The sequence below is a fragment of the Tubulanus polymorphus genome, chromosome 1 (assembly GCF_964204645.1).
Source record: "Tubulanus polymorphus chromosome 1, tnTubPoly1.2, whole genome shotgun sequence".
Lineage (NCBI taxonomy): Eukaryota > Metazoa > Nemertea > Palaeonemertea > Tubulaniformes > Tubulanidae > Tubulanus > Tubulanus polymorphus.
In genome coordinates this window covers 7,950,346-7,976,932 of record NC_134025.1, presented here as the reverse complement: position 1 = coordinate 7,976,932, position 26,587 = coordinate 7,950,346, and the positions used below count along the sequence as shown (strand labels likewise).

General features: G+C 36.6%; 2 protein-coding genes and 1 pseudogene across 4 annotated transcripts in view; 1 reads left to right on the top strand and 2 right to left on the bottom strand.

The window, feature by feature from the left end:
• Positions 1-1,808: 1,808 nt before the first annotated feature.
• Positions 1,809-10,815, top strand: LOC141915466 (matrilin-1-like). 3 transcript variants are annotated; one of them, XM_074807008.1, is made up of 10 exons: positions 1,809-2,229; positions 4,476-4,503; positions 6,149-6,477; positions 6,596-6,842; positions 7,138-7,428; positions 7,817-8,392; positions 8,875-8,937; positions 9,031-9,075; positions 9,506-10,066; positions 10,147-10,815. In XM_074807008.1, the coding sequence occupies exons 1-10, from the start codon at positions 2,200-2,202 to the stop codon at positions 10,158-10,160; spliced, it is 2,184 nt and encodes a 727-aa protein (XP_074663109.1). In that variant the 5' UTR covers positions 1,809-2,199; the 3' UTR covers positions 10,161-10,815. The 3 variants fall into 3 exon arrangements, with proteins under 3 accessions (XP_074663109.1, XP_074663110.1, XP_074663111.1); XM_074807010.1 differs by lacking the exon at positions 1,809-2,229 and adding an exon at positions 2,635-2,710; XM_074807009.1 differs by lacking the exon at positions 8,875-8,937 and having other exon boundaries at positions 1,810-2,229.
• An 8,039-nt stretch (positions 10,816-18,854) lies between these two features.
• On the bottom strand, positions 18,855-19,334 carry LOC141899281 (dynein light chain Tctex-type 5 pseudogene; annotated as a pseudogene).
• Positions 19,335-20,471: 1,137 nt separating this feature from the next.
• Positions 20,472-26,587, bottom strand: part of LOC141915454 (inositol 1,4,5-trisphosphate-gated calcium channel ITPR3-like) — a 37,829-nt gene continuing 31,713 nt past the window's right edge. The window contains exons 63-67 of the mRNA XM_074806988.1: positions 23,775-23,927; positions 23,607-23,684; positions 23,293-23,412; positions 22,737-22,874; positions 20,472-22,632 (exon numbers count right to left, since the gene is read on the bottom strand). Coding sequence (XP_074663089.1) covers positions 21,925-22,632; positions 22,737-22,874; positions 23,293-23,412; positions 23,607-23,684; positions 23,775-23,927 — 1,197 coding nt within the window. The 3' untranslated portion in view covers positions 20,472-21,924. The remainder of the gene's footprint in view (positions 22,633-22,736; positions 22,875-23,292; positions 23,413-23,606; positions 23,685-23,774; positions 23,928-26,587) is intronic.

Sequence of the window (26,587 nt, the reverse complement as noted above, 5' to 3'; positions counted from 1 at the left end):
ATATATATATATATATATATATATATATATATATATATATATATATATATATATATATATATATATATATATATATATATATATATATATATATATATATATATATATATATATATATATATATATATATATATATATATATATATATATATATATACGAACCCTCATTGACCTTTTTAGAAGAAATGTAAGTCACATTGAAAATGACCTCATGACCAGAATTCAGTTGTTAAAACCATCAACGAAAACGAATGATTTAGCCGCGCGAATTTTTTTCTTAGGAGGCCTTTTCGTAGGACATACACATAAATGATTATGTAATAAAAGATACAAATTACAGAAATTGTGGTATATTTGTCGTAATTACCTAATTAGAACAAACGACATTAACATGAGTTATTTCCATGTATATATATACCTAATATACTGATACTGAACTTCGTTCTCTTGTCTGGTAAAAAAAAAAATGTGCCCAAAATAGACACGTTCCAAGTGTCTTCTTATTCATATAATAATCGATTGTTGTGGAGGAAAAATCTAATAATTCCTTACTGATGAACGTCGTCCCTGCAACTTTTTTGGCTCGATCCCGACAATTACCATTAATTGAGATATAAGGAGAGTAAATTGCTGCCTCTGTTGTTCATCGTCGACTTTTTATGCGCGTGCAATCAGAATGATGTCGATGATACCCGGTATTTACGCTGGCGTTACTCTCCGTGAAAAGTCACAGATGCAAGGCATGATTTATCGATGAATAATCAAACGGTTATGATAATGACAATAATACGATGCGTAAATTAAGCAACATTCACGAAAAATTGCTGCCGATGATCTTTGAAAAAAAAAAACCGCACGATACGTCGGCAGACGCCAGCGCAATTTATTCGTGATGGTAATTTATGGGTGATTTTTTTTCTGTCCAAGGGTATGTTTTATAGACATCTTTTAACTTTGACCTGGGTAAGATACGGCATGGACTACGTATTAGAGTCCACGGTTAGAGCTAAAACCAACTATATGGAACACTTGACTGTATGAAAAAAGTGTATATATTTATATGTACTTTCAAAAACCCCGAAACATCAAATCGTCGTCCGAGATATATTTACATCATCTTAATTACAAAATGAAGTGAACAGAATGGTGGATGTTTCCGCATAGGAAAAGAGATTAGCCTACAATGTCAAAACATCAAGTGCCTCGTTCACATAAAACCAAAGAAGTGCCATTCGAAAAAACGCCGACAGCATAGGAGCTGTCAAAATTACTTATTATTACGCAACAAGCCCACTTCATATGAATATTCTATGATGGTAACAAAACGTGGAATATCGTATATTACCAGCAGTCATGATATAGATTTTCAACATCCTCTGGAGTCTAGTCAACAGTAAATTGTATATTCATATATATATATACCTGATAAACTTGCCAAACTTACATAGAAGCATGTGTAGTATGCTTTGTAATATTCTAGAAAACCAGATAAATAAAGTAACGAATAAAAACCAATTTATTGTTGCTTCGTTTTATGTTATAATTATGTGTTCGTTTATTTTAGAACTTGTATTATGCATAACGAATTGGCATATTGTCCAGTTTTCTTGGGTGGGTCGCACTTCCGGTAGAATATCTTTTACAATTCAAATACTTACCTAACCAGTTTGTATGGCCAATTATTATTCGTTGCAATGGGGCACAATGAACTTGAAATGACGCCAAAAGAAAAAAATTGCAATTTGAAAGATTTGTGTCGACAACACTTGAAAACACATATTAACATATAACCGATATTTCAACCAACAACCTGTTTATTCATATTCATATGTGAAACAGTGAAAGGAATATTATGCCACCGTATTTACAACTGCCGATTGTTTTGTGTCGTCGATTTTTTCGCTTACGTAATGCCTGATTCGCCTGTCGAGGCAAGCTTGGCAAGCTTATAGCACAACCTCCTCTGCGGAATAATCATCGCATCAGAGCAAGACGCATACAGTAACACTCAACAATATACTATTTTGTACACGTTTGGACGAACATTTTGTGTTTAATTGATTAGTTTATGAATATTTGGAAAACTTCAACTTGTCGGTGGATTATAAGAAAACTATCAAAAGGAATTGCTGATAACTTGAGCAGCCTTGCTGACCTGGTGAAAATGTTAGAGAATTGATCAAATGTCGTAAAAACAAGATGGATATTCGTCTGTTTATACTCAATTTGGTAAGTGTTGGTTCTATATGAAATATCTTATGACTGTAGATATACAGACACCTTTTTAAATGCGTGGAAATATGTGTCGTTGATTTAAAAAAAAAACATTAAACATTGTATGAACAAGTTTCTGTGAAATGTAAATGAACTAAATGAATAATCATTTTTTATACAGTCTATAAAAACAAGCATTTGAAAGCTGAGTCATTTAAATGAATTTACGATTTTCAAATTTCAAAATCTCAGATAGGTGGCGAATTTATGAGTTTTTTGTTGGTATGATTCTTTTTGAAAATACAATTTACATGTGACTTTTTAACGACTGGACAACGTTTTTCACTACGTTATTTTCTATCGCAATTTGTGCACCTATATTTGTAATTTTCTTATTTACATACGTCCAACCACCAAATTGTTCGTATCACCGGGAAAACATCACGAGAAACCCGACTCTTAATATCCGGAGCATACTCTTAAAACAGTTACACAAGTAGGTGCAAACAAGTGCAGAAGGACTTGTTAAAAATTTGCCCAACTTGTGAACGCAAAACCCTATTTATCAAAACGTAAACAATAAGTTTGGCTTTGTACAAAAGAAATGTACTTTAGATAAATAGATATATTTCTGAATTGAGAAGTTGCTTTAAGTCAACAGGACGGCACCTCACATGGTGGATCGCGAATTTTGGTCTAAATATATTTTCTCTGAAGTTTTTGATGCATCCGTTCTCTTGCAATTACCCTCGTTTGTAAAATCATTTAACTTTTTAGTAACTAGGAGGACTAATGCTTCGTATTTCCTGTCTAGGACATTTGCCAAATAACATTTTTTCCCTTTTCCCAGACTGGTATATTACATCCCATAGCAATATATGTTTAGTCTCCCTATTTCTCACCCCACAAAGCGGCTGGTGTTTGATTTCTCGCACTTAACTTGTTTATTCTCATCCACGTGAAACACTCTTAATCGATAGATTGATTTAAAGAGATTTAACAGCTCGAGATAATGATTTATTTTCTGTGAAGCATTCATTCAGAAGTTCGTCAAAATCTATTATGGTTCATTTTGCGGAAGTTGGAGGATAGCTTGAAAACATGATTGGCATAATATTCAAGGAATTGGCTGTTGATCAAAATCTAGCTAGAGATCCAATCGTGCGCATTGGGCATTTTGGCCGTTCGTTAGAAATAAATGCGATGCGTAATGGTCGTAAAAGGTTGAGAATGGGAAATAATTAGTTGACTCTTCATCTGTTTAACGGTGATTGTTCCACTACTAATTAGTAATTCAGTTCCCTATTTATTCTTTTCTCGAAAATTGCAGTAACCTTCCCAAGCAGATATCAAATGAAACCAATCAACCTGATTTCTCATTGTTATCTATTTAAGTCAGAATGATAAATGCCTCGTTTACCGCCAGTGATAAATAGCTACCTGTGAATTAACATCGGTGGTGCTGGATTTTACTACGCAATACATACATATAACCAGACATTTGAAATGTATAAAAAGTTTGGTTCGGATAAGCATGGGGTAATTATCTTGATAATATTTGCGATTGTGCGATGAATACGTCAAGGACCTTAAATTCACGCGGCCGCGAAGACCCAGCTAAATGTTGGGGCTACATGGCGTGTTGCCAAAACATGGTTGTCAGTTTAAACTCTCCAAGCTTCGAACAACGTTGCTTTTTCTGTATTTTCTGATTTCCCTCGTAATATTCCTATAAGCCACCTTGAATGCAAACTTTTGTAAAGCAATTGTTCGCAATACGTATCTCGGCGGACACTAATTTAGCGATTACACGGCGAAGCAGAAAATGGAAAGGATTTTCCTCTATGACGGGTGTACCGAAGCAGTATTACGCTTAAACCATTATCTGACATTCCATATCCTACCTGTAAAAGATATACCGTCGTATATATTTCAGGTTATGCTTATATATTTTTAATCAGTCAGTGAGGCAGTGTACCTTCGGAAAATATAAATATCAGTAAAAATCATCAAAGAAAAGTTTCAGATAAACTAGGGATAAGATTGATATACATTGTGCCATTAGTCATAAAATATATCAAGCATTTTTGTTATTTAAAAACCAAACGGATTCTTATTTTTCTAGAATTTCTGGCAACGTACTCACGACGGGGGTTATTTGATGTGTGTGTATATAACCTTGTAGACTAATAAAGTTAATTAACATATACACCGACTAACGAAGCCCCTTTATATATATGTGTATTTTTGTTGTTTTACAGGTTGTTGTGGTTGGAACAGTTGCAGCCGGTAAGATCGACATGAATTCAATCACATGATCTATCACGAACCCTCAGAGAAAGTTCTTGTTGAGATATTGAAAAAATGTTGAATTCCTAATCTACTTATCATCAGGAGAGAATGATATTGAATACCACAAAAAATGCCTGCTATTACTAACATAATTGACCTGAAATTCATGGTGGATCTTGACTCGATGTATTTGATGAAGGCCATCGAATCGAAGCACTCCTTTAAACTCTTATAAAAACAGAAATCTTGAGAAATTAGCACTGTTCGAAAAATAGAAATGATAAGATGATGTGTAAAACAATGAACGCGAATTGGGGCAATTTGTTTATGTATCATTTAATGTTGGCAATCTCGCGTAGATCCAATAAATATGTTTACTTCTGAAAATTGTCTGTATTGTCTGCGAAGAGCATCGATAGGTTACTCGACCGCATTTTTCTCGTCTGACTGAGCATAGGCTAAAACCGTTCACCTGTCTCATTGGGGATTTAAAATAGCAACATCTTTTTATTTGAAATTCGAAATTTAATCACGTACGCCACCCTAGGCTCTTCAAATCTAAGTACTTTTCAGTCGATGGAAAGCGATGCTGCATTTTATGATATTACATTGTTCAGACATGACTGTGTACAAAATTTTGCGGATTGTAAATTCGAATTGCTTCAACACAAATTCTAACAACCGCAAGTCCTTCAACAGATTTCTGTACACAACTTTCGCAGTATGGTGCAGTATATCAACATGAATATCTTGAGACCACACGGTGAACCGACTAAATAAAAATCTAAACACTAACAACTACAGAACTAGGAATTTCTAGTTGAAAAAAACCCAACAAACGACCGCAGAACACTAACCTAACAACTAATGGACCTATGTCTACATACTTTTCTGCAAATAATCATTGAATTTAACAGTGAATAGGCCAATTTGTAAGATTAGAATGTGAATCCATCGAAATGAATTTCATTACTATGTTATTAGATCATTTGCTTCATGTTTAAAATGCTCGTTCGACTTAGTAGGGTAGACGTTGTTTATCGAATCGAAAAAAGTATTCTATTTCTTTTACAATGCTATGAATATCATATAAAGAATTTCTATTGGATTTCATGATTGCGATGGGCGATTTCTTTTTTATTTCCAGTGTTTATTTATGGAAATTTTGTTTTCCTACAACATTACATGTGCTACACAAAACCTCAGGGGTGAGATGAGCCATGTAATCATGGATAGATTTTGTAAAAAGTATCTCAAAATAAGATATCCATCCGTAAAAACGTCCGTCTTACTTTTCAATCGTTGATCTACGAGACGTTTTTAGAACCCAATAACGAGCAGAAAGCGCGAACGCTCGTCTGATCGCTTACGTAACGCGCATCAATAAAATTACGTACCAACGTCGAAATAAAAGATAACTACCGGTACTATCGATAAAAACGCCGGCTGTAATAGTGATATTACGCGAGGAAATGTAGTCTATACATCTGTAATACTGAAAAAAAATTAATCAAAAACTGTCCCTTTCGAATGATATCTAAGAAACTCATTATCTTCATACATCAATCATTCTAAACCACGTATCTATACAGTGATGTACATGCAGTGTGGTTACCGGGAATGTGTGTATTAATTCTTTCAGCACGATGCCGTTATTACCGGGCTGACATTGTGTTTATGCTGGATGTCTCATCTAGCGTACACCATGCGAATTTCAAACATGAACTTGGACTTCTTACAAAAATCATTCGGCGGTATCCAATCGGCCCGAAGGATGTGCAGATTGGAACGATAACTTACTCGGACGACGCAAGGGTGCCATTTCACTTAAAGACGTATGGCTGGAAACATCTTTTACTCAATGCCGTCAAACATATACAAGCTCGAGGAGGTGACACTGACACTTCAGAAGCGATCAGGGTAGCGCGGGTATTCAGCTTTTTGAAATCGAAAGGAGCGAGAGGGAAAGATGTACGTAAAAACCAAAATTGGCACTACGTCTATTCCATAGAAAACGTCCGAATTTCAAATATAAACTTTGAAATATATTCCCGAAAAGTGATTGAGTGTTATTTTCTATATTTCAAAGATTCCAAAAATTGGTATACTCATAACTGATGGCCTATCCCGAAACGCTCGTACTATCCGAGAAGAAGGTCAACTAGCTAAAGAGGACGGAATTATTCTGATGGCGATCGGGATCGGATTAAAATACAAGTCACATCTTGAACGTATCACAAAAACAAAAGAGCATATATTCAATGTGGATAGATTCGACCAACTCGAAGACTTGGCTTTTGCTTTAGATAAAGTTATCCAGCCGATTGCTTGCGAAGGTATAACGTCCTATGCAGCTCACTATTTTTAAATTATGTAACAGGATATTAATGGTCAAAGTTGATGATATCAATGTTTAACTTGCATTCCAACTGCCGCCATAGGTATCTAATTAAAGCGTATAAAAATATTGAAAAATACCAAGCAACTTTTTTTCCAGGGACGTAGATAAAAAAACTACTCCAGATAACAGCCTCATCAATTAGAAAGAAACTCATAAGAGAAATAAGTCAATTAGAAATAGAAAAAGAAGTTGAAATAGTGTAAAATAACGTATATTTTTGTCCCTTGTAGAAGAATTGGAAATTTCTGAAAAGCCAGCTGGTGATGATTGGCGCAGTGATTGGGTCGATTCCAGATTTCTATCTCGCAGTAGTCGCCGAGACCCGCAAGCCGATATGGAGCATGGTGCAGGACTGAGAACGGGTGAAGAGGTCCGTCGATTCAACAGTCCGGCGGTTACTGAACACAAAACCGACAACGTGGACGATACGTCTGATGGTGACACTGAAGAAAGTAGCAGCAGCGACGGTCCGAGAAAATACTATCCTCAATACCCTGGTGCAGCTGCTTTGAGAGATTACGGTATGAAAACATACGAACACAATGTATACAAACAAGATTTCTTGAATTAAAAAAGAAATTGAACAATTGCTTGAAGTAGTTAGTATTTACGAGTTTCATGTTGATAGTAAATAAGATGAAATTGAACCAGATTCCCTACCAGCACGCCGCAGGGTTTGATAACACGTACAGCATATCGTGTTTTTATAACTGGCGCCAGATTTGTATAAAAAGATGATCATCTTACATTATTGCATCGAGTGTATATCTAGTCCCCTTCTGGTAAAAAATTCTTCTAATTGCCCGAGCTTAGCTGAATGTACAGAATCCAGATACCGTTCTAAATGCACCTCTAAGAATGAAAAATGAAAATGAAATTTGTATGTTTATTTATCTTTTCATGCATCAGAAGGCGAAACTCGATGTACAATTGCCAAAGCTGATATCTTATTCGTAATGGACGAATCAAGTAGTATTTGGCCGGAATATTTCAAAAAGCAAATGGAATTTGCTGCGCGAGTTGTTAGCGCTTTTAACATTCAGCCGGATTCCATTAGAATAGGGGCCATCACATTCAGTACTAAAGCTCGAATACAGTTCAATTTCAAAGACTATATTACGAAAGACGAAGTAGTTAAGGCTCTTCTAGAAACGAAGCAGACTATCGGCCATACGAGCACATGGGAAGCATTAAAACTGGCGCGAACTTACAGTTTTCGTCGCAATCAAGGATCACGTGGTCCCGAAGTACCGAAAATAGCGTTCGTAATTACGGATGGCAATTCACAGGAAACGTATTGGACCCTCGATGAAGCGACTCTGCTCAAATCTACCGGAGTCAAATTATTTGCTATTGGGGTTGGCAAAAATGTAAGTGACTTTGAACTGAAGAATATTGCGTCCGGTGCTGACTTTATCCTCGCAGTTGAGAACTACGATAAGTTGCTGGACATAACAAGTGATCTAATCTGGAAAGCATGTGGAGGTAAGGTTACTGATTATTTCACGGCACTTTCTGACTTCTCTATAAAGAGACACGTGCGCTTATTTCTTTGCTCTATGTGTTCTTTTTGCTACTTCCAAACACCCGAAGATTCGTTCGAAGTCTTAGCAGACGTCTATTAGCAAAACATCCGTTCTATATTCAGTGTTTCTCCAACCTTGGCATTGATATAGACACGCATTAGCGATTGAAGTGGCTTATTACTATCCATTAACCTCATCTGTAAGAGGAACAGCTAATGTATTACGCATTGACCAAACTCTGTCTCTGACCTGAGTGAATTAGACTCTAATTTCGACACTGTGAATGAATGTCCTTTTTCTTTTTGAACTTTGCATCCATGAAGAGTGAAACTCTAAACTTTAAAATTGGCAACAAAATCTTATTACTGCTTCGATAAACCTCCATGGTTACTCATTCTCAGCTGTTGCCTCTATTTTCTTTCTGTCATCTCTCCTTGTCAGGACCCACAAAAGCAGAATATCTGCATATTGAATGCGACATCGTTGATCTTTTGAAAGACCTAGGTATGTAATGTGTCAACACAAATTACATTGAGAAAAATAAGCGTAATACTTTTGTCCGTAAATAATGTAAAAACTCCATATTTTCTTCTTTAGCCAAATTTGCGCAGTATAATATTGTCAACGAGGAAGTGCGTAGAGGTATGTAAAATGTGAATGTAGGTAAGCCATTCGTGATGATAAGAATAAGCTTGTTTTCGTATTAGATTTTTGTTACACTACTTACTACTTAATATCATTAATGATTCAAACCTGCATTGTGCTTATTGGCATTCCTTTGAAGAGTATATCCACCTAGTCTAAAAAACATATAAGCAGGTCACGATGTTCTGATGTGGTTTAGATCCATATTCAATTAAAAAATATATCATCTTGTTTTTCGAATCAACCAAATACTTGGAGTTTCATTGGCAGCTTATCAGACGAGTTAAAAAGCAAACATAGATCGTTATGTCTGGGACCTAGAGCATATCGTCACAATCAGTCGGGGCACCGCCCACGCCACATCCATTTCCGATACGTTCTGTTTACGTAAATCCAAAAATTAGGCCTACCTAATTATTTTTTCTAGATTGCAATATCGGAAACGGAACGGCCTTGTCATTTTTGTTAGACATGAAGAGCTTGGATAATTTTGACCGCGCTCAAGCAATGGATTTCATGAAAGAAGTCATCGCTTCGATTCCTGTAGAAAGGCAGCACGTTCAGGTATCGTTCCTTTCAAGAAAATGTGGCAGTCTTCCGAACTTCTATTCGCAAAAATATCGCACCACAGAAGAACTTCTACGCACGCTTTCCGACAGAAGATCAGACGATATGACGTCACTCCTTCACAGAACTCGTCAAGAACACTTCGGAAAAGAATTAAAGGCGGCCAAAATCGACATACCGCGACAGATCGTCGTCGTCATCACTGATCACGCTCCGAAGAAACGCATGAAGGCGGTTGCAGAGGCGCTGCAAATGCGCCGAAAGGGAGCGGAGATTTTCGTATTTGGCGTCGGTGGAAATGTTGAACAGACGGCATTACGATTGGTGGCCAGTGTACCACACGATGGCCACGTATTCCTAGCTCCGGGATATCAGTTTTTGCAGTACCACCGATCTAAATTAGTAGAAGGGATCTGTGGAAGTGAGTTCACTGTAAAGAAAACCATATGTTTCAATTTACTATCACATCAAAATATGTCTAACGGCTATCATTTGTTTTAGATTCAGGCAGTTGAATGAACATCAATATCCGATAGGTGGAGAAGTCTTCTCAGCGCGATGTGGCAGCAGCTGATAATTATATCCATTAACTTGTTGTTCTGAGGGGCATTTTATGAATAGTTTTTTGGAATGATATATTTATGTTTGAAAAATGTCTGTGATTTCACCGTGATACGATCGTTGTATCTGTATATATGTAAATAAGATACGATTGGACTTAAAACGCTCTAGATATTACTCTCAGATATATTACTTTGAAGTGCTTATGAAGTGTAGCAATCGTATACTCCGTTGTGTTAACACTTGGATCGGAATAATCTTTATTTTGACGCTGTTTTTACACATAAACAGAAAATGAGCTACCAGAATGCAGAACCGGTGTGGACTATTGAAGTCATCTTTTAAGACGTCTACCAAGAATTGGAAAATGTGACCAGCTTAATGATTGTTTATCATATTCTAATACAGAACATATTATCGTTAATTCGAGCTTATATTTAATGCATCAACGTAACTTATATTCAAATAATCGTATACGTATTGCAAAGAATTGAAATAGAAAGAAGTTACTGTTTCAATATTACTATTTGAACTCTTTCCAAAACTTGTTACAAAGCTAATGATTAAACATTATATATGAGTTATCTCTGATAAATGTGCTAAATTGAACGAATAAATAAATCTTCAAAAGCTTTCGTCTTCCATTTCTCTTGAAGCAACAGCTTTGTCAGAATTTTCTATTTTTTTCGTGAACGAATCATTTTTCAACGTCATTCAGTGATTTAGCGAAGATGAGAACATACATGATTCATACGTGTGTTATTTCATAATCTCGTGGAGATCTCACTTTCATACGGGTGATGTGTATAGATCAAATGAATTTGTGAATGTTCAGCTGAGTGATATTCCACTAGAAGAAATCCCCTTGTCTGCAACAGGATACGAATCAACGGATGTATCACCACCTCCCAGCACAGACAGTAGATCTATATCAGAACGTCGTAAAGAATATAAAGTAACAAGATAGAATATGATACTAATATGTGTATTTTATAACAGTAAATATATATATGTATCTCTTTTACAGCATTGACGCTGATTCCCATTTCGCAATCATTACACGAAGTTCTCACATTGCGGCGCTTGGTCGACTGACATAATCATCCTTTTTGTCCCGTTAATTGATAAAGATGTTCATGGTTCATCGCGTGCCGAATCCCAATTCGACCAAAAATGCTCGCCCGAACCATCGACGTTGTTCGAGCTAGGAACAACATCTTCGTCTTCTGTAACTGTTTTTTCGAATTTAGCAATTTCCACCTCTCCATCGATATCACCTAAGGTCGGTGCTGCTTTCTGCAAAAATTAGAGCAATTATTAGATTAGAAAAAATGCATTTAGGCATAGCTAGCCTATATGGAGATAAAAAAAGATCAAGTATTTCATTCTTACCTCGGAATGTCTTCCTCTAAACTTAAAATTAGGTAACCTTATTAAATTTCGAAACATCTTCCTAGCGGCCATGATGTCTCGAAATCTTCTTTCTACAATGTTAATTTCATATTTACAGAGATATCAGGCAGTTTGTGGCATCTTTCTAACAAATAGGAATGCAATGGTCGATATCATTTTGCTCAACATAAACACGAACCTATGAGCCATCTTGCTAATGAAGCAACACGTGAACCAACTTTTATCAATCGTTTGATGAATTTGAAGTTGCAACAACTGATTGTTTCTTCGAATTCTTCTTCCGCCTGATCTGGCCTTAAGTCAGTTCTTGAAGCAGTCGATCCAACGTCGAGGACTGCTTCGATATCTTTTATCGAATATTGCGTATAAATCGAAGATGTATCGGAATTGACTGACAAAACATCGAGAACATCTTCGATATCCTTGATAGAATACTTTGAGTAAACTGAAGATACAGCAGAGCAAATAGACACATTATCTCCACAAGCTGCCATCATGAAACGATGTTTGCAGGAGACTGTTACCATGGTAGACAATAGAAACATGGTTGCTACGGTCAATTCATTTTTGGGTGTCAAGCGCAGTAACAAGGGTCGAATCCGCATTTTTAGAATAATTTTGATCAACCCCGCATTAATATTGGCGAAAGATGATTTATTCATAATATACGTACGATGGCTAGAATATATATTCTGTAGTTTTTGTATATGCCCGCGTTTGTTAGAAATATACTCCCTCACCTTTGGAAAACCAACGATCGACATTTTCTTATTAATTTCAATGTGGTTTTCACCTGGTATATTCTATTTTCGAGGTGATCCATATCTCATATGTCAAACTCAGGACTTCAGAAACAAAAACAGATCACTTTATTCTGAGTTGGAACTTTTCTAGCACGTCATATTAACAGGACACCAACTGCGTATATCAATCTATCGCAAGAAGCCAGACCTGGCCTACCGTCGACGTGATGAACTGCGCAAAAACCCCTTGCAATTTCCAAGAAAAGATTTTGTTTCATGCTATCAATTGAGTCTTGGAACCTTAAGTCGCTGATCGACGACGAAATGACTTTTTTGCAACATTCCCGCATTTGAAGCCAAAAGCGGGTATCATATTCCATTGTCATTAAGGCAATACTTTCTTAGGTTTCACTGTAATTCCAGCCCTAAAAGTGTCCATAGAAATCTTCATTTCAAAAATAATTCTTTTGCAAAGTTATTCAAATATTATGTTAAGAAGGAAACAAAGCGTATATTCGCATCAGACTAAAATGTATCCGCGTCATTTTCTCTAACAGTTCTCTAATTGACAGCAGTTACTAAGTTCTTTGAAACAGGCTGGACCGAGGCATTTAGCGGTTCATTCATTATGACTAAGGTTTCCTAGCGTGAACAGACAAGAGCAAATCCCTCACATGTTATACCCCACACATCAAACAGCACCCGGAATACGTAATTATTAAAACCTATACACGTCATCCGAAACGGGCATACTTTGATGTTTAAGGGCTCGTTTTGGCTCCCATCGGTTGCTGCAAGATTGGCGGAGGGAAATGTTTTCGCAAAAACCACCCACTAACCAACGCAGTTTTACCACTTTAGACCGACAAAAACTACGTACGTGCATATCGATGTGTAGTTTTTCACCTGTTTGAAGATAAATATAGCAGGCGTCATTCGCTAAATGTACTTAAATTTAGGAATTGTGTCATAGTTTCAGGCTTATTGGGTTAATAAGCACCCAGTAACACACAGTCTTGGGTGAAGATTTTGATCGGTGGGTTAGATAAAGTATTGGAAACGAAACATCCCCGCTTGGTCGAATATGGTAATATAGGCCGATTTAGTTGTTCTCGGGTCATGAGAATCGGTGTGATTAGCTGTAATATGAAACCGCGACCATAGAAAACTATCTATTTCAATTTATAAACAGAAGATACATCCATTAGTCTAGGTCTTCTTTTCATAAATAAAGCTTTGTGGGAATATTGCAGTTCTTTCTCATGGAGAGAGTGGTTTAATCTTAGCAAATCTCTTAAGCTTTATGATGTTTTATAACTCTAAGGTGTCCTACGTGAATTGTTGTAGAAAATGTATTTCTATATGACGCATAATGTTATTCTTTTGCACATTAATCTCATAAACATCAGTAAATAACAGTAACAATTCATTCATTTTGAATTAATTCATTGTGCCGGGTTCTTAGGTTACATTGCGTCATACATTTTCTTTCATTGAAAAAACATTAAAAAACCGATTATAATTTATTGAGACGATCTTCACCTGCTATTAAAAGATTCCGGGTAGCTTACATTACTATTTATAGGCACCCAACCGTGCAAAATGACTACAAAATAATCACACAGCTTTTTCACGATGAAGCACGAAATTTTTCGATCAATCAGAATTTGAAAATTGATTTCAATTTATGTATAAACAGTTTTTCTGTGTTTACGCGTCTTGTGTCATTCATCATGAGAACAATATAGAAATGATAGATTAAACCGTCTCTTGTTTCATTTAGTATAAATTTGATAATGTAATAATAGGAGTAAGCTTGGACTGGAGCCAGGTTGTTTATAGATCACGTATCAGACCCAAACTATCAATATAGTCACGAGCTATCGGCGCCGTTATTCTAATACCATTCAACACCCTCAACCAGATAAATCGGGAGCTACTAGCGACACGGCGAGTGAAAATTGACGCATGCGGCGATTTCAGACGGTTCTTCGATAAAAACGTACCGATCACGCACGTGGGCTGGATAAAATGAAAATCCAAATGTCACTGTAGAAACTAGGCGTTAAAATGGCACTCTTGCACGGTTTGTACGGCAAAAAACACAGAAAATATTTTGTATTTACTGCGCTACGGCATATTAACATATAAAATACGACGACGGAATTCTATTGTTTTGTGTTTCTTCGTGCACGACATGAAATGCGAATTACTTCTGCTGATGGCTGTTTATTTGCCTGTGATATTAACTATGATACCAGGTGAGTTGACCATTTTACTGTAAAAATACGAAAAAATATGATTTGATTATTATTAGAAATAAGATTTCGATCACTCTGGCGGGTTATTGTTTTCGCGATTAAACGCTACAGGAAACATTTTTAGGTGGTTTGTTACTGGCCATTTTTTGAAGGGGTAGATAAAGCCTTCTTGCCTAAAGTTCATTCCCAGACGTGTACGGCATCGACGTCATTGAGAGTTGATTGACATTTCATTTCGAGACGAAATTGTATCCGCCGCATTATTGCATTAATGTTGAATGTCTCGCGCTCGAAATAAGAAACGCGATTTTGAAATCGATGATGAACGCGCTAATGACCGGATCATCAGGTGATGTGATGGCGATCGTCGCACTCGTTCGATATATCAATTTACACCATGTAAATTTCTAATCATAATAACAAATGAACGCATCTTATTATAACTTAACGAGTTAAGATCTTTTCCTATAAAGTTTTAAGGTTAGCTCCGTATCAACATATTGGTTGGATCCACATTTTTCCATTAGTGACAAAATATTCGAAATTGCGAAGTCAATTAGCACTTAAAAGTTCCTAATATATTCGTATGAATAGAGCCGAATATAACATTAATGCCTGTGAAACGATTCTCTTGGGACATATTATGAAATAATAAAGTTTACGGTTTATACTAGCTATGTTGATGGTACGCTTCTATGGATTGATGGTCATGACATAACATGTATATACGCGATGATATTACATCTTTATTACATTAGTAAGATGGCAAGTGCCTCATCTTTTTCAATGATCTATGATTACGCAAGAATTACTTTTTGATTTGAAATACGTACGTTTCCTTCGTAGAACTAATTTATGATTTGGTGCGCAATTTTTAGCGCGCCGCATATTTTTTGTATCCACGGCAAAATGTTACCAGGCGTAAGGGTCAAATTTATTATTTTTAGTGGGCCATTTTAAGTGTTAGTTTAAGTCATTATACGCATTCCTATCACACCTTTCTGTTGCTTCTAGAAATATCTTCGCCATCTCAATAAAATATTAACCAACTCGGAACATCTGATTGGATTCTATTTGGCATATTTACGGTTACAAATCTACAATTTTATCAGCATCAGTTACACAGCGATGTGTTCGACGTTTTTTTTAAGAATTATTTCACTTGTGAAAATTGGTTTACTACTTTGATTCTGTGAATACCTAGTAAATCATGACCTTAAAGAATATTTTTTTATGACGGTGGAAATGGGGAAATTATATATACACACGTCTCCTCAAATGATTTGTTACAGTTCTTTTCTTCTTTTCTCGAGATCTTTTCTTCTTTTCTTCTTTTCTTGAGATATTATGTCATTGAAATGTTCAAATTGATGTGTCACATGTAGTTCAGAGTCATCTTACTGCGTTCCTTAATTGAATTGTTATCTTATATATATAATTAGATATAAATATAACATTTCGTCTATTTTTGGGGTAATAATTGTTCGAGAATGTTTGCCGTGTACGGAGTGACCTTTTCCGAAGAAAACTGCATCCTTGTAACAGAATCTGAGTAGCTGGTTCGCGTTATCCTCAAGTAAAAGATTCCATTGGAATTTGAATTTTCAATTAATTCAAGTTGCATGGAGAAAGTATGCGCTTCTTAGTAGTGCCCACCTTGATTATGATATTGTCCATCGGTCATGTAAGAATATCGTGTCAGAGAATTCGATGACTCATGACATCGTTAAAAGGGATACACAGTAGTGCGGGGAACTTAAACATAAATGCTAAATATAACATTTCGTCAAGAATAATATCATAAAATGCGTGGGCCTGCAGATATATTTATGACTTTTGAGCTACATGGCGAAAGCTTTACGGCGTAAAAGCATAGCAAATATTGCTCGCTTGACAATGATAATAAATGGCTGCTTTCTCGTCAAAGACTGCATATCTTCCAGGCGTGCGCACCTGCCCTTCTTTCTTTTGGGGCTCGGATAATATCTATGAATTAGTATCCGGAAATAAACAAACTGCGAACAAAGGGTGCCTGATACAGTTCATTTGAGCCCCAGACACATGTTTTACACACGGGCCACCTATGTTTTTTGACTGTGAGTGCCGTACTCTCGAAGCCACTTACCGGTATTTATACGTTCGATATACGAAAATGCAACGATAGAATTGGCAATGAAACATTTGTTTTTAAATCCAATGATGTGTACCGAACTTCTTCCGCGTCCAGGGGGCCTTGTTCTTACGGAAAGCGGCCTGGATTCTAAGTACTCACGTCTGCGCAGAGTTGTAAAATCTTCCATCCTGTTCCCTGTTTTAAATAGTGATACACGTAAAGCTACTCGGTTCTCAGTGTGTTTACAAGTAAACCAATGATTTTGATGATAGCTGTCGATAGATTTGCAGATTTACTAGGAAATGATCAGTTTAAATCGAGTGGCGAATCATTACTGAACCTCGACTGGTTGCTGCCTTTCATTAAAATAGACTAGTAATACGAAACGGATCGTGTCCACGATGTAAACTCCATCATCTTTAATCCATAATTTCTATCATACGATGTGGTGACGAGCAAGAAATTTCTTTTTTATTTCATTTGATTTATTTCTAGATTCCCTAGCGAGGCCTGCAAAAAAGAAAAGATGGGATCACAACCTTTCGTGTGGATGTGAGTTTGTTGTGAGATGCACTGCAAACCACAATTGTCTACAAAGTTTTGGTGAAGGATACGTGTGCAAAATGAAATGCTGTTCATTTAGCTGCTGCAACAAGGTTACAGGTAAAAATATTATCATCGAATATTCTCTAACCAGCACATTTTTGTGAGTACTCAAATCCATTTTTATGTTACAGTTAATTTCTTCCGTTATATCTTTCTATGGAAAGTCTATTGATAATCATTTTGAAGATTAAAAACGATGATCACAAAACCATTAGATGTTGTAGCTTATTAATAAAAGATATTCTCCCCTCCTTGCCCCCTCTCTCCTTTTGAAGTTGGATTAACAAAAAATGCCCCTTCCAAGAAATTGTAGCCTCTGCCAGACATTATTATAAGTTTCCGTGGCCTTTCCTGATTGCCATCAATCTCTTATATTTCGGTTTATCTACTACGTGGAGAGCCGATTTGATAATGAATTTAAAAAGGGTTTCTTGATGGATTCTGGAGAAAATGGACAGAGTTGCGCTTATTTTAGGTGATTGATGATTCAATTGAGTAAACATTTCCTTATTTCCATTACAAATGACTTTTCTACTTCAAAAAAAACTATGATAAGCCATTACTGAACAACACATCCGGAAAGCATAGATAGATGATAACAAATTCCACTCACGACAACCGAAATCAGAGCATATCCTGCCCAAATAACGGTAATAACTTTAACAAAAGATTCTGTATAGATTAAAACTCTTTACTTGTAGGAGAATGCTTGAATGCACACGGAGATGTTTTGAAAAGATAGCATAGTGAAATTAATCGCTGCAGGACAGCCATCAGACGCGACACGTTTGTCAACACGGGAATTTCTTAGACTTTAAAAGAATATGATTAAAAACTGTGAAAAGTTTTATGATGACGAATTAGAAACTTTCATCATCATTTCATGTGTATCATAAATGAATGTCCGTATTAAGTTATTCGGATGTAAAAGGTCAGTATGGAAAGTATATTCGTCGCCCATATTGCGGTTTGTAGTATTTATTTTTGGTTTGTTAATATCGTTGAAATAAAACTAGAAAATTATGAAATTCTCTTTTGATATGTTATATGGGATTTTACGTATTCATGTTTTTCTTATATCGGGGAAAAGATAATCTTAGAAATTCAATACATACATCCATTTTCGATGACGATGTTGATGTATGAATAACAAATTATTCAAGAAATAATAGAAAGCGGATGAAACAATTTTCTTAGCGCCGAAAGGCAAAAGGCCAAAAGGATGATTTTCTTATCAGACAGAAATGATTAAGAACCAACCTGAATGATGCAACAGTTAAGAAACATTCGTCGTTCTTACATCCACGTGATTATGATGTGATGACGAAAAAATTTATTGAACACGAAAGCAGACGACAATAACCGTCAAGCATGGCTAATGCATTAAGATATATATGGTAGATATCTGATCAGGCGTATGACAATTATTCATTAGCTACATAATAAATCACAATATTCTCACTAATTACTGTCTCGTATATTTCATTATGAGATGTGGCTGATGCTGTGTCCTTAGTCGAAATAAACACCAAACACCATCACCGTCGCGTAGATAGAATCATTTTTATATGAAACACAAGCATATGAATCGGTTGAATCTGCCCATACGCACCTGCTCGCAACTTGGACGCTCTGCGAACTGTTTTGCCCCAAAACGACATGCACTACGATTTTATAACGTGGCAAATCCAATGCTTTTACTGTGTTCTTGATTGTATTTGATAGTTCTTTGGACAATACCGCGCACTGATCGCTGTTGTATTGGACCGATCTAAGACGTTCTTCCATCACCGATTCGACGGCGCGTTCTACCGTCGCTCGTTTGAAACGTCTGGTTTCGTCCGGATTGATCTTGTACGTCGGCTCGTAATTCGCCGCCTGGGGTCGATACACATCCGAATGGTCCGAGTGAGAGTCCAGCCGTAAACGAGTTTTCCTTTTCACATCACCGAAACTCGAACTCCAACGTGAGCCCAGTTTGTGAAAAGACATTGCTTACTTTTCTGCTATCACCACCAACAACTATCTCTTCGATATGAAAAAATTGCCATTCCTTACGTGATTTAAACAAGACTTCCTTTATACAGACTGTCTCTATGTAACACACAATGAACTATAGCTTGATTGAGTGAGAAAAATCGCTAGGTATTTACTACTGCTTGTTTGAATGTGTCGACGCTCCGGGTTCTTCTACTGTAAAATAGGCTCATAGAAATCTCTTCGCGGCGATGATTTCAATGAATCTTAGGTATTGCAGTAATTCGGTAATAGAATACTCATTCGGTTTATTGTCCAATAAACTGTATGATGTCACTGATGCCCTCGTAAGAACTACAAAGTAAGCGTTGATCCCATTACCGTTTGCTTTACGGTTACGGTTAGCAATTTCTATCGAAAATAAACCATTCCATTTATAGTATATTTATATCATAAACGAAGCCGCGCACATATAAAACGGATTATAATATGTTTTGCGTAGAATCGTTAGTATTTAATTTAAGGTTCACTGGTTCGAAGTACATATACGCGACGTGTCATTATTATTTGTTAATGGTGAAATTCGAGCGTAAAGCAATTAATTCTCACGAGTGTGCTAATTTTTGGCGCATAGAAATTCTACCCTAATTAAGATTTGTAACGTTGTACTTGTGAGAAAACGGGCCACTTGAATTTGTCTAGCGCACGAATGACCTTAAGGCTTAAGGCTAAAGTGAATCGCTACGGTGTAGAAAACATCTTGTAGGCTGAAAAAATTGATACCTTGTTTCTCCTTAGTTTAAAAGTTGACCCGGCCAGCCACCTATCTGCCCTGTATATTACTTCCTTTAAAATCATAATCAATTTTACCATGATAGACCCGGCAGCTATAGAAATTAACTGTTTACAAATTACTATAGATTATTTCATTGCATTTTACAACCCGACCGATTAGGAGAAACAATGTATCATTTTTTTTCAGCCTTAAAATCTACAACTGATCCAATTAAATATCGCGGCGAAGTGGAAATATTGAAACCCTTCTACTGAGCCTACGAGATATTTGACTGAGACATGTATGTAAGAAATAAACATTGGTTTTTTTATTGTAAAATATATAAACAGTTATACATATATTCTATTCACAGATATACTTTTGATTTCATACGAGATTATACATGAGTATGGCTGGGAGTAACAAGCAAAATATTACATGGAAATTGAATTGAAAATAACTTAAACCAATTCGCCGAAAATGTCGTTATTTCGTTTGATAACATGAAAATAGGCTATACTACATAAAACAACTAACATTAGAACGTTTACGCTTTACGGTATATTCATAGATTAACACAATAACGATTTGATAAAACTCGCTAAAACAACACAAGGGACTAGTTATACAGAAGTGAAAATCTTGAATATTAACATCACGGGCAATACTTTGAAGGGCAGTATCTAGAAGAGATCATCGATAGAAAATTGCAGATTCGTAGGTAGCTAAAAGATGACAAGCACTAATCGTTGATATATCAGTTATATAATACTATATAATGCGGTTGAAGGACAGGCTGCAGTGATTTGCGTTTATATACATATGCTTGATATCATTTCAAACTACGATGCACAAGATAAAACTTAATCTTCATACAAGTATTCAGATTCAATCGGTCACAATCGCCTGGCAAAATTACAGACCCCTTCTGTTCCATACTCTGCGGTGAGTCGACTGCAAGATTCCCGGATATCACCAAGATGGGAACTTCTATTCACAATACATTACGTATGTTGAACTATGGTTTTCAAAATAAAGCCTTTTTAAGGTCTTGTTTGTTTCAACAAGTTGGATTTCAAGTTTAGCTTACCTTGAAACAGCTGATTTTAATATTGCTTAAACAAGTATATAGAAATTAAAATTGTCCAAATCCAAATGACACAATTAATAATTGCGTTAATTACAGGCATGTATACATACATACCAAAACAGATATTAATCGATTTATCTTTTTACCACGTAAAGATTTTTTAAAAACACAGAGAAATACATTTTTCAAACGGGGATTTTCGCTTTAAGCTTTAACTAGTTGCTTGATCCCTGAGATTTGCTTTATGGTTCACGAGTCGGTTAAGTCGTCCTCCAAGTAATAATTCTCGATAAAATTCATTATACACATATTATATGAAGTTTTTAAAGAAACACGCGGTGCAGATTTTTTTTTACGTGGCGCTTATCACTGGAACTCGTTGTCACCTGATATTGTGACAATATTGTAAAGAACGTCAATCAAAGAAAGCTCAACTCGAATGAACCACGTGAGACCGGGTGATGACGAGGTCATCCTGTAAGCGATACTATTTCACCAGGAATCGACATAGATATATGATGGTGGAGCATATTTACAAGGACACGAAAATTCAAAAATAGAAGAGATTATAGGACCACGCATTGTGGAAGTTATAATGGGCGGTGGTCAATTTAATCTTTAACAACAGCGTTTGTAATAGTCATATGTTCGTAGATTATTTGATACGTTTGGTGTTGAAGCCCGAGATGTCTGTAAATCTGAGAGGGCTCATTAAATAATGTTTACATGGGGAAACATGTCTACAAATGGGTTTCAGCCGTATCAGAAGGTAAATCATGAGGTGCTACGCTGACGTCATATGACGTGGCACCGTTTTGAGTGGCATCAGTTACGTCGCTATCGGCTAATGACTCGTCGTCAGAGAATTCTTCCTGCATCAAATGAAACTGTTCTTCCGATGGTATAGGCGACGCGGGTCCCTCGTCTAGCCGCCATGGTTGCTGGTCCAACTGAGGAGACTGAGGAGGACTCATGTGTGGCGGAGACGGACTAAGTCGCCGCATTTTTTCTGGTGTACTTCTCGTCGATCTTAGCGACCGCGGTGGAGAATGTAGAGCGTGGCCAACCGCCATTTCATCTGCAGGTGTCTGGTCGGGTTCCTCGATTATATAATCGCTGTCACCTGAGTCCATCGATGCTATCGATCTTCTGTCCGACTTTTTCGGGCTCGGTGGCCGTTTAAACGATGGACGTCGGGAATGCCAAGAAGCGTCAGGGCATGGCTCGGTCCACGGGGAATCTTCGGCCGCCAGTAATTTATGTAACATATCGGTTGTGTCATCGACTGGAGATCTTCTCACGACTGCTCCGGCTCCTCCAGCACCTGGAGGTCCACCAGGCCCGTCTCCACCATCCCGTTTCCCACCCCTACCGTTGATCATATTACGATGTCTTTCTTGCCATTGTTTCTGTTTCAGGCGTTCAGCATTACGTTTCTTCTCCGATTCCTGTAATGAACGTGATAGGTTTAGATACAGGTTTCGTCTTTGATATTTCGAATATTCCTTTATTTGCGACGTCACATAGATATTTCAAAGTTCATCGTAAGTACCTCTTCTTTCTGTCTTTGTATAAGGGTTGTTACGTGCAAAAGTAATTCGTCAATCTTTGACTCCGTAGAATCGTCGTCTTTTCCAGACAAACATAGCGCCCGGTTCAGAGGAAAGAAATCAAACTTCTGAGTTTGCAGCTATTTGAAAAGATAAAATTCAAAAGGCACATCCACGTTGAACGTCAATCTAGTTGATTAAGTACAATTATGTGGTAACAATTTCAAATACTTATTTGATAGTTTGATCCCTAAAATCAATTGACAATTAAGAAACTCTTGTAACTATTCAATATAAAACGTTTGGTAGTTGTAATGCGATGAACACCTCACGTTTTTGAAAAGAATACATTGCATATTTATCATCAGGGATCCGTTTCACAGCACAACTGAACATTTCATCAGTATTGTGTTGTTTTAACTCATTAAATCTTAAGCCAGACTGCAAAACGGGCCTTGGTCATCAAAATGTGAGTCAATGACAACTTTCCGAAAGACCATTTGTAGTTGTTCTTAATAACGGTGAACAGACGGTATGTTGTATGAAGGCATCACGTACCAGTTGGTAAACATGGAGTTCGAGCGCCGTGTAGTCATTATGTTTCGTGTCATCGAGATGAATGAAGAAGAATATATACGACCACATATTGTGTTCATTTCGCACGTGAGATTCGAAGCCCTGGATAAACAAGAAACCTGATTCGAAAACCTTATTTAGTGTACATGCACAAGCAAAATGATAGTTCAATTTCTCGATGAACAGTGACGTCAAAGCGTACCTACTCACACATCTGAAAATAGCTTTTGATTAGCGATGATTAAGGATTAGTGTATTTCCGTTTTTGCTACCTTTATTTTCATGATTGTACTTACGGCACCGTGGTGTTCAAAGTCGTAGCTATTACGACTGCATATGAAACACGTGTCTCTCATGTCAGATTCTGCGGTCCACTAAATATTGAAAAATCAAAAGATGCCCTTATAAGCACACGTGCTTCGGTAAATCAACCAGAATTATCCATTTATCAATTTTGTTATTACCTTGAGATCTCTCAGCTCTGAGAAGGTATCCACGATGATACCGAAGATGATGTTCAAACCGATTGTTGTGATGAAGATGAAGAACGATACATGATACAGAACGATCCAGCCGAATCTCTCAAACGACGACTCTTTGGGATTTTGTACCATAATCTATTAGACGAGTCCATGAATTTCATTTTAACAGTTAAACAAATGTTCACTAAGAGCCGATTTTCCAAATATTAGCATCGATAACTATTGTGTGCCAAGTACCAGGTTTGTTTCGTGAAACACTTCTCGACCTAAAGCATTTAGATTCAAATGATTCAACCAGGAAAAGTGAGATCGGTTGGAAAATCGGCTTATTTTGATAAAATAAATCAAATATTTGCAGTGCTCGATAAAAGGTTTGTATAAACCTAAAACTTCGTGCATTTGTATTGAAAATAGTTAGAATAGATGCAATACACGCTAAGGAAAATATGATTTCTTTCGATTGGACAAAAATAAATAATCCAAAACTGTCAAAAAAACGTTAGATACGTATCACCATCCATTGAAATAATCTCTCGGTGATAAAACGAAAATAGGTGAAGCTTTGAAGTAGGTAAGAAATTAAGTATACATATCGCTAGGTAGAGTAGTGACGAAAGTTCTGATATAGGCACAAGCGCGACAAAACATAACTAATATAAAGTTAATTCCGCCGGAAAAATCTTTGTTACTGACGAATCTACTCGATTTATCCTGACCAAATTCAATTCAAAGTTATAATGAATAAAATGTGCAGATATAATGAAATATCAAAAATATTTGAAATAAACATCTATCTTAACTACGTATCATATACATTAACAGATAGATTCTTTCGAAATCTATCGACAAACAGTTACATTTTATAGGATATGTGCAGATAGAATAAAAAGAAGAATATTACAAATATATGTGTATATGCTGGTGGACCTTTCAACCATTCCAAAATTAAAACAACATCTCAATCCTATAATATACAGTATAAGTGAAAAAACACTTTGTATCAAAATGTCATTCGATAGCGTTGTGATTCATCCTGAAAGCAAACATTCACTACTGAAAATATCCATGCCCATGCGTTTCGTGGTATTTTTTTATAAATTCGTTCGTTACTGTGGAATCTTGCAGTTTTCTAGATTGCGTTTGTGCTTAAAAACTAATTTCTACTAACATATTTCAGAGAGAACTTCAAATGAACACGATAGATATATGATATAAAATCGACGATGATTGTGCTGGTGCAAGGTAGGTGGTGGATAGGTTTGTTCGGATTTTGTGTGAGGAGAAAAATTCAGGAATTCTACGTCAAGCATAACACTCATGTAAATACGAAGGCTCATTTGAGAACTGGACTGTTTGTTGCTCTACTCTCTCCGTCTCTCTCAGTCCTGGTTGTTCATTGGCTCATCAAAAGAACTCTTCGCTAAAAGCCTGCCTGAAATTCCACGTGGACTCGGCTGATACGGCACAGTACTGTATATTGGAACCTGTAGCAACGTGCGTATATCATTACAACTAGTTTTCGTCGTAATGTTATATGCATATGTGACACTTACATCGTAGACAATCTTCTTCGTGACAAAATCATTTGATGAAACCAACTATACTTGGGTTTACAATTATTTCGAATGTCTTTTCTCCGTACAAATCCGGCGAATGCGTTGCTCTTTGAATAGAGTAAGTACATCAATATCATCTACATTCTGGACCACCACATTTGTTTCGCATTTTCCTTCCACATTTCTTGCATCCAACACTTACTATCGATGAATTCTACTCTCGCACGGAATGTTCCGCGTATCAATATCAAAACTAAACTAGCATGTGGCTAACTCCCGGGATGTGCAGATCTAAAATTCCCTATTAGCACGATCGCGCTGACAAGAAATTCGAGATTGCTGCTGTATTGGACATAGATCAATGACAGGGTTGGAGCGCTTCCTAATCCATCCGAAAAACCGAGATCCAAAAATGCCCTTCCAATTCATAGGCTCCAGTGCATTAACCAGAAATTCACGATCACCACCGTTGCGGTCATATTGGACAGTAGATGATCCCCATTTTCAATACGAAAGGGAACCTTCCATACACCAAGGTGAAGGAAAATCCTGGAGAAAATCTTGGAGATTTCAAGGCCAAAATCAATAGCGCTAACGGTAGTGTCATTCTAATAGGGGTAGACCTTTTACCTGTCCCAACTCACCCAGCAAGTGTCAAGAAAATCCCTTACGAGTTGTAGCCTGCATCGTGCTAAGAAGCCCAAGCCCCAGATCCTCCCACCCGGGAAACATTATAACTGAATTATAAATGGGCGCAGTTTCTTTCATTGGTGATTTAAAAAAAATAAAATTCATGAAGCGCTGGTTATGCAGTAGCTTGTACTCTAAAGAACACCCGCACGTAAATTGTGCATCTCTAAGTATTATGCTTACGTTATCCTAGAAAGCTATTTGGTTATTAACTCGTTAATTAATGTTATATTTATCGTAAAATGCGTTCATCATTTTTATCATTAATAAATCGTTTATGAATGAAATAAAGAGCTAATTTCGCATGATAGTTAGAATCCATCAGCCCGACAAATCACGACAGCAGATTTGCTTCATGCCGAATTAAAAATATAGGCTAATCGAGGTTATTCGTTAATGAAAAATAAAGAAACTGATAATGAATTATTCGAAAAAAATTTGCTGAAAATAATTTTGGGTTCATTGAAAAGTGTCCACTGATGTACCAACCTTGTGCGCATGTATGGGTGCATTGTGTCTCCCTTTGTCTATATACGGATAATTCATAAT

Coding starts and splice junctions, on each gene's coding strand:
- LOC141915466 (XM_074807008.1), top strand. CDS start 2,200: ATGGATATTCGTCTGTTTATACTCAATTTG. Junction 2,230..4,475: donor GTCTGTTTATACTCAATTTG/GTAAGTGTTGGT, acceptor GTTGTTTTACAG/GTTGTTGTGGTTGGAACAGT. Junction 9,076..9,505: donor CAACGAGGAAGTGCGTAGAG/GTATGTAAAATG, acceptor TATTTTTTCTAG/ATTGCAATATCGGAAACGGA.